We start from the raw sequence: 8,417 nt of genomic DNA, 5'->3' as shown, positions 1-8,417 counted from the left end.
AGTCATCGGTATGAGTCACATCGCATTCATTTTTTTTTTTTTTTTTTTTTTTAATAAATACTTCAATGTATTAAAAGATTTATTAGTCTTAATCAGAAATCCCTACACAGCGTTATAATTATAATATCATGGGAGGAGAGAAGAGAGGAAAATTATAATAGAATTATTTTCATGAGTCATTTTGTCTGGGAGTGGGGAGTATGGATTACTCTTCAGTGAATAATATAAACATTGAAAAAAAACTATTATAAAATGTCTATAATATGAGAGATTCGATTTCAAAAAAATTCAAAAGAGGTTGCTGAACGCTAAGAAATAATTAAAAAAAAATCAGCTTCTTTTAATTAAACGCTCTAAAAGAAAGGCTAACCAGTATTGTGCGACATCTAATTGTGTCGGCATGTTTTTCGCCTCTACGTAACTTACACCATTTTTTAGCCATTATTTATTGAGATAATAAAATTCAATAACGTCAAATACTAAAATAAAATATGGCAAATCGGCAGTTTACGAACCGTGCTGTTTTTTTTGTTTTGTTTTTGTTTTTGTTTTTTTTTTAGATCTGATTTTCAAATTAAATCCAATGTAAATGGTATCTTGTTTATGAAATTTTTAGGTGAAAGTACAGAATACTTAACAAAGTCCCCCTCCCTAAGTTAAGAATGCCTTTCTAAATAATGACGTTATTTCAACATGGTTCGTAAACTGCACAAGTGCCCAAAATGTTCCAAAGCCTAGTTGAAAGATTGATTTGATTTCGTAATTAAATTATCAAAATGCATTTCGGTTTCTTCGTAAACAAATCAGCCATTTAAATATTTTGTTTAATAGTTGGAAAAATGAATTACTTTGTGCTCCTTCGAAATTTTAGCGTCATTTGGATTTATTTAAAAACTATCAAATCGAAAGTAAAACTGACTGATTCTACGAAAACGCTCGTGTATTAAAGTTTTTGGATGCTATTTACATCCAATAAATATTTCATCATCTTTACTAACAGAAAATATCTTGCATGTCTGTGCGGCGTTTATTACCTATATGCAACTTGGATAAATACGCAACAAATTATTTTTAATGTTTTATTTGATGCAGGTTTAGTAAAAGTTGCAAACATGTCTATGATTCATATTATTTGGATTATTCGGACTACTGTTCTTATCTTGAGCACTATTTTCACAATGTTTCGGTCGATGTAACCTCCGACCTTTTCAGGTGTATTATATCGAACTCCGGAATCTTTCTGTCGCGTCCGACAAGATACACATGAAGAAAGTTGGAGATTATATCGATCGAAACGTTGTGAAAATAACACTCAAGATACGAACAGTAGTCTGAATAATACAAATAATATGAATTATCCAATCCTCATCTCAAAAATTCAGAAGCATAATGATTATAGTTTGAATTCTTGGAGCTCTGCACCCGAGCAACACCGAATGAATACAACTAGTAAGTCAATAAAAAAAATCTTATAAAAATATAAAATTGAAAATAAGCGAACCAAAAATACGTTCATTTAAGTTTAATACAAGAGTACAACAATTTCCACCGGGAAAAGATTTTAAGTTTAGCATTTTTTTTCAAAGGAACTCACTAAGTCATTAACGTCGCACCTCGCCCTCAACCTAAAATATTGTTGTTTTTGTTTTGTTTTTTTCTTTTTGCTTGCTAAAAAACTTAAACAGTAAATTATTATCGAAAGAATATTTTTAATAATTACGAGAAAGATTCTGTTCGCCATGGAAATGTTTTGAAAAATAGGAGCTTTTTCAGTATTTGACTCAACACTTATTTTTGGTATTTCCCCCCCCCCCTGTATACACACACTACACAGTTACCTATCATTTCGGTAGAGAATTCCGTTCGATCCGAGTCTTTTTTTTTTACCCACTATTTTAGATTTTTAGAGTAGGAATTATTTCCTATCTAAATTTAACGTAAAATGATCACCCATCCTTGGACCATCACCAATTCCAGAAACTTACTGTAGAAAAAAAGCATGACAAATATTTATACTTATGCAGAGAGAGTATCGTGCTGAAATAACATTATTATTTAGAGACCCCTTCTTAACATGGGGAGAATGTTGTGTAACTATTCTGTACTTTCACCTAACAATTTAATAAACAAAAGATATTGAAAAACTTGAAAATACTATTTTTTTTTTTTTTTTAATATAGCACGATACTTTCTATTCATAAGTACCCGAATTTTTATTTGTTTCTTGTATTTTATAACGATAACAATTTTTTGAGGTGGAGGGGCAGGGCGTTTTTTAAAGACCATTTTTTTTTTCTTCTTAATTTCTACAATTTCAAAGTCCTTCCGGAAGAGGGCGCAAGTGATATAATTCATTTTTGCTTTTAGTTTGGCAAACAGTAAAACTTTTTTCTTTTCTTTTTTTTTTTTTTTTTTTTTTTTTTTTGCACTGCGTGTTTTTCTTGTGTGTGTAGTATGTGTGTGTGATCTGGAAACATTTGTCCTCTGAATGTCTGCGTTTTGCCCATGCTTTTGCCCCCATCCCCTCTCATTCGAGGACCGTCAGAAACAATGCCCATGCACCCCTAACGCACTAGTTTGCCCATACAATTGAAATTGGCGAACGAGCGCATTTCGTTAACGCACCCACCCACACCCACCCGATTTGTAAAGCATATACGGGCAATGCCTTAAACTTTTAAAGAAAAAAAAAAATTTTAAACACTTGTTACTGTACACGAAAAAAAAAAAATCGACCGAGATTAGTTACCCCCTCCCATTCTCAAACACATACACGCGTCTACGGCTGACCCACCCGAAAAAGAAAAAAATGTTTCCTACATAATAGCGTTTTTAGAACTAATGTTATCATTTGCACGCTATTCTCTTTATGAGTGATCATGTTCAATTTATATAGAAAAGAAATTGGTCCGTAAAAAATTTCAAAACAAGTAGTGGGTACATACTGAGGCGTCTTAAAGTAAAACGAAGCAGCCAATATGAGAAAAATCATCTGTTAAAATTTCGTAGTCAATTTCGGATAAGCACCGTCCTTCATTTCACAACATATTTCATGGCGAACACTTTTATAGTTTTGTAGATTGATATCATTTAATCTTTAATAATCAAAAGAAATATTTAATAAAAAATCTTTTAGGACTCCAATTTTTTTTTTAGCCTGTTATTTTAAGTGAAACTGATTCCATTGATAACTAGCTACCTTTTTTCGGTTATTATTATTATTGATATTCAGTTCTCTCCCACCGCAAAAACTGTGACACCAGGGTTGGAAAGTGGGATTGAGAAGTCAGCGCTCCAGAGAAGAGGCACTTTGACCCGCAAAAAGTGCCTGGGCAATCCCGTCGGCATTGCCCGGTGAGAGTGCTTCCAGCGATCAGCTTGAAACTAACTCCTTCTCAAAGAAAGAAGGCAAAGGCCGAGATAGTGGACCTCCTAGAACTGCACAGAATTGTATTCCCACCGCAAAATCAACAGGGGCAGGATCGTTACAGGAATGGTATAATCTCTGTTATGGGGCGGGGGCAAGATAAACATCTTTCTCTTAACTGCATTTTTTTTAACCAAATTATTATTTTTAGTAGAATTTTGAAAATGAAATTACGGTTGGTCATTAAATTATGAATTGAATAAACCACATTAAAACTATGAGTAATTTTGTCATGTTAATCTTTACTTGTAAAACTTGATTTCCAAAAAACTGTCAATTATTTTTAATAAATGGAGATTTGCTAAGAATTTTAGTCTTTAGTTTAAATGCTTCCAAACTCCTTTCAAATTTTTAACAGTCACGAGTAATTTATTTTAAAAGATAACGGTTTACTTGTTAATGCACTTTGGTGGATTTAATTTCGTTATTATTATTATTATTATTATTATTATTATTATTATTATTATTTAATTCGTTTGGAGTTAGGGTAACGTAAGAAGAAAGCGGTTCGTAGACTGGAGTACAAAATTGCCCTCTTTTTTTTTTTTTTATTATATATACCTCTCCTTCCTTTAGAGTTAAAATAAAATAAAAAAAGCTATTTCTACATAATTTGAACGAAACTGATTTGTTTTACCCTAACCTAAGTTTTAATTCTGCAAAAATAGGTTTGGTTCGGTTCAAATTCTGTAGAAGCACCAAATGAAGTTTGTAAGAAAAAGAAAAAGTACATTCACATTTCTTTTACGACAGAATTTTTTTTTATTACATTTTCATCCCAAACAAGGCACAGTGCCACTTTGATGTAGGGGGGTATTATCAGGGGCACAAGTTTCAGGAATACTATGTAGGGAGTTAGCAGCAAGATATTTGTTCACTTGAACTTCTGCATGTCAGTACATTGGAGAAGCAGGAACCAAGAAGGGAATTCCAAAGTCTAGCAGTTCTGGGGAAGAAACTATTGGGGTAGATGGCTTTCTTACATCTAAGCATCTCTACTGTGTAGGGGTGGGACTTTGCTGCTTGTTGGGGGCATTTATGTCGAGGGGGTACAAGGAGTTGAAGTTCGTAGAATTATTGAATATATGACCAATAATTAGACTTACGAGATTTTATTTGTGCTATTGTGGTCTCCAATTTATCAAGACCATGAGCCACTCAAGGATAAGGGGAGCTGGAAATGATTGTCATCTGAAGAAAACTGGAAGTACTGGCATTGATCATGGATTTAGAACCAGTTTATTGAATTGATTATGATTACTTAGATGAGGGCGGGGATAAGAATTTATTATCGTTGGATTTGAAGACGACCATGTTGTTATCAGAAGGGAAGCGAATCATTTAACATTTCGAACGGAACATAACTATGGATAAAGAAAAACAATTTGATCGTTCACCTCCAATATAAAAAAAAAATGATTACAGAAATAAGTTACAATGGGACTTACTGTGCTGTAATAATAACGTTATTATTTAGAAAGTCATTCTTAATATGGAGAGAGGGGAGGATATTTTGTAATTATTCTGTACTTTCGCCTAACAATTTAATAAAGATATCGTAAGACTTGAATTTAACTTGAAAGCACGGTAACATAAGTCCATAAGCACCAAACTGTTCCTATTTACTTGCCTCCCCACGAGGGCAGAGTTAGACACAAGGTCGGTTTTTAATGTGAGGGAAATCTAGCTCCCCAAAAAGTGTCACTCTGGATAGGAACAAAAATAAAAATTGTCTCAGTCATGAAAGATTTCTCCTCCACAGACCAAGGATAGAAAAAGTGACAATATTTGGTGAAATCTGTCGACACAGATCAAACATTCAATGACACTTGTAGTCAAAATGTTTTCGAAAGAAATAACATTCAAAACATTAAATTATGAAATGAAAACTCGCCAGGAAACATAGTCGCCATCTTTATACATAAATGTGAGAGGGGGAGCGAAGGAATGGTGACAACTAGTTTATAATTTTCTAGTGAAAGGACATGGAATCATAGAAAATTATGATCTGGAGTTTACAAAGATGGCGACTATTTTTTTTTCGACCGAGTTTTCATTTCAGTGTTTCGTGTACGATGAAACATTTTTGTTATAATATATAATTAAAACATGGTTTAAGTCGAAATAGGTTGTTTGTGAATGTGAGAAATTCCGAAATTCATTTGACTAAATAATTTACGTGACTAAAATAGAGGTTGTTCACCAAAATAATATTGACACACTGTGTTTATGATATAAGGAATTATACGGATAGTGGTGTTGGTGTGGTGTGACTGTGACACACCACTGGTGTGTCCTTTAATAGAAGATATTTAGAATCTGATTTAACTAGAAGGTACTATTTTTATTTATTTATTTATTTAAAAAAAATAATTTTAAAAGTTTGTCAACTCATTCCTTGCTGCAAACGGAACTCTCCTAAAGTAAAAATACATCATTTACCGGGAGATGTTAAACTGTACAAGAACCAAAATTTGTTTAATGTTACAATAAGAAATAATATATATATATATATATATATATATATATATATATATATATACACACACACACACACACACACACACACACGAAAAAGCCCTTAGGGATGAGGCACGATCTCGTGGACGAGAAATGAAATAAATAATGATTTGGATAAAATAAATATTAAGTTTCTATTTCTATTTAATTTGATTCAAACTTGAAGAAGAAGAGTCAGCAATTTATTATTATTTTTTTTTTTAATTCAGAAATATTTGTTACCTTAAAACGCTAAATTGAATTTTTTTTTTTTTTTTTTTTTTTTTAACTAGCCCTCTAATACAAATTGGATTTTTAGAAATCCAATCATAACATGGGGCGTGGGGTTTTTGTTGACTATTTTATAACTTCGCTGAAATTTGTTACACCGTAGAATAAATAAATAAATAAATAAATAAATAAAAATTTGTTGTTTTAGATTCTCTTTTTTTTTTTTTTTTAATACTAAAATACGATGGGTGTGACAATAAAAAATACCACACTTTGAATCACAATTTAATTTTCAAACTTTAAAACTAATTTGAAGTTATATATTGAAAAATATTTTTTGGTCTTTCTCGTTGTCTATATTTTTAAAAGGGGGGGGGGTATTGCTATTCTTAAATTATTTGTACTTTTTAAAGACTTTTCAACATTTTACAACAGTCCCTGAGCAAAATTTATTTCTACCAGAACGCGGATGTTTGTCAGAAATTAATTTTTAAAAAGGTGAATCAAAGTGGCAATATCAGAAGTAAATAATATTTGTTGCTTATTAATATTTTACAAGAGAAAAACGATCAATTGTTTAAAAACCTAAAACAAATTCATGTATTTATTTATACATCTTTTCTTTAGCTAATTCGAAATTTATTTATTTATTTATTTATTTAATGTTTATGAATCCTAATTTTGAATTAAAAGATAAATGAGTACATGATTGTACAGTTTACGAACCGTTCCGAAATAATTATTTTTTATTATTATTTAGAAAGCCCTTCTTATCATGGAGAAAGAGCGTTGTTAACTATTCTGTACTTTCACCTAACAATTTAATAAACAAAATATACCGTAAAAATTAAATTTAATTTGAAAATCCTATCTAAAAAAAAAAAATAAAATAAAACTGCACAGAACCGAAAAATATATTTAAAACATTTAAATAAACATGGACGCCAATTTATTTATTATTTTAATAGTTTATTTATTAGACGTGCTGAAAAGTGTCAAATTGTTTTTTCTTTGTTTGTTATTTCCCTGTTGCAGGTAAACACAACATGTGTTTAGAGTGTCATTGTTGAATCAAGAAATCCGGAAATGAAGGCGTGACATTAGACGCTTCAAAAAGAAAGGGTTAAAGTTAAATGGCAAATATCAAAATAAACAATATAATTCCGTTTTACTTACACAGTAGTGTGGCTTCTCCTCAAAAATGGTACATAGTCCTCCCACTTCGAAATCGAAAGGTTCCACGGTGGAGTTATAGCCGAACGTTGTTAGTCCGTCCATTGAGAATGTGTGACTGACGAAGACTGGGGGAAAAACAAGCGTGAACACGTCCAATCTCGTTGTTCTTTTTTTGTGTGTACTTTTTTTGTTTGTTTGTTTTGGGATCCGTTTTGATTCCCCCTCCCTTAGAATGACGTCTATCTAATTCGCTGCCTCTCTGTGTTTTTCTTATCCACTGTCTTCTCCTTCTCCTTATCCCCACTCTTTCTATTTCTCCATCTCTCTCTGTTTCTCTTTAGGCTGCTGCTGCTGCTGTGTGCATGTCGATTTTCTCGTCTGAGTTTACGACGATGATGATAATGATCAGACTGGTGGCTGTACGCTTGATACTCGTCTGCTCGCATTCGGCTTCTCTATTTTTTTCTATCTATCACGGTTGACTTTTTCGTTCTTTGGTTTCATGGCGTTGACACTCCGATTTTGTGTTGCTTCTTCTTCGTGCTAGTTGATATTGAGAATATTTCCTCTTTAGTCTTCTTCCAGTATTTAGAAAAAAAATACTTTTCTACCCGTATGCATCCACCAACAAGACGCCACCTTACGAGAAAGGATGTTACCACGGCGAGCACTTTTTTTTTGAAGGAGTAATAATTGTTAGATATAACCCCCTCGTGTCGTACACACACTAAATGGAACGCGAAAACACATTATACAGTGTAAACATGATGTAAGAGATTTCGTCTCCTGTCCCTACAGCTCTCTTATATTCGGGGTTCTTATATCCGGTTATACTGTACATTAACACATGCTTTAATTTGGGGCCAGAGAAAATCTCCCTTATATCAGTTTTTTTTTATCATGTATATTCGGGTCTCTTATATCCGGGTTACACTGTACTAAAATTAGGGAATCAGCACGAAGAAGACAAGAGCACGTGGAAACAATAACATTATTCTAGGAAAAAAAACTGTCTCTAAACATTTCCCCACAAATGCGACACAAGGTTTGTTTCGTATACGTGTGTGTTGCGAAGGGGGGGGGG

The 8,417-nt window shown here is 32.4% G+C and overlaps 2 protein-coding genes across 5 annotated transcripts in view; one reads left to right on the top strand and one right to left on the bottom strand.

Moving 5' to 3' along the window:
• Positions 1-7,983, bottom strand: part of LOC145287914 (uncharacterized) — a 1,114,340-nt gene extending 1,106,357 nt beyond the window's left edge. Inside the window, exon 1 of one of the 2 annotated variants that reach the window (XM_080135863.1) lies at positions 7,334-7,983. In XM_080135863.1, the coding sequence (XP_079991989.1) occupies positions 7,334-7,435 (102 nt within the window). In that variant the 5' untranslated portion in view covers positions 7,436-7,983. The remainder of the gene's footprint in view (positions 1-7,333) is intronic. The other variant, XM_080135862.1, reaches the window with a different exon arrangement.
• The window catches only part of LOC145287916 (histone-lysine N-methyltransferase SETMAR-like), a 401,357-nt gene that overhangs the window by 19,666 nt on the left and 373,274 nt on the right, over positions 1-8,417 (top strand). The gene's annotated exons all lie outside the window — the stretch shown is intronic.

Source organism: Euprymna scolopes, chromosome 11 (genome assembly GCF_053919585.1).
Source record: "Euprymna scolopes isolate OS-2025 chromosome 11, ASM5391958v1, whole genome shotgun sequence".
Classification (NCBI taxonomy): domain Eukaryota; kingdom Metazoa; phylum Mollusca; class Cephalopoda; order Sepiida; family Sepiolidae; genus Euprymna; species Euprymna scolopes.
Note: the sequence above shows the minus strand (reverse complement) of the source record. Positions and strands in the feature narration are given on the sequence as shown.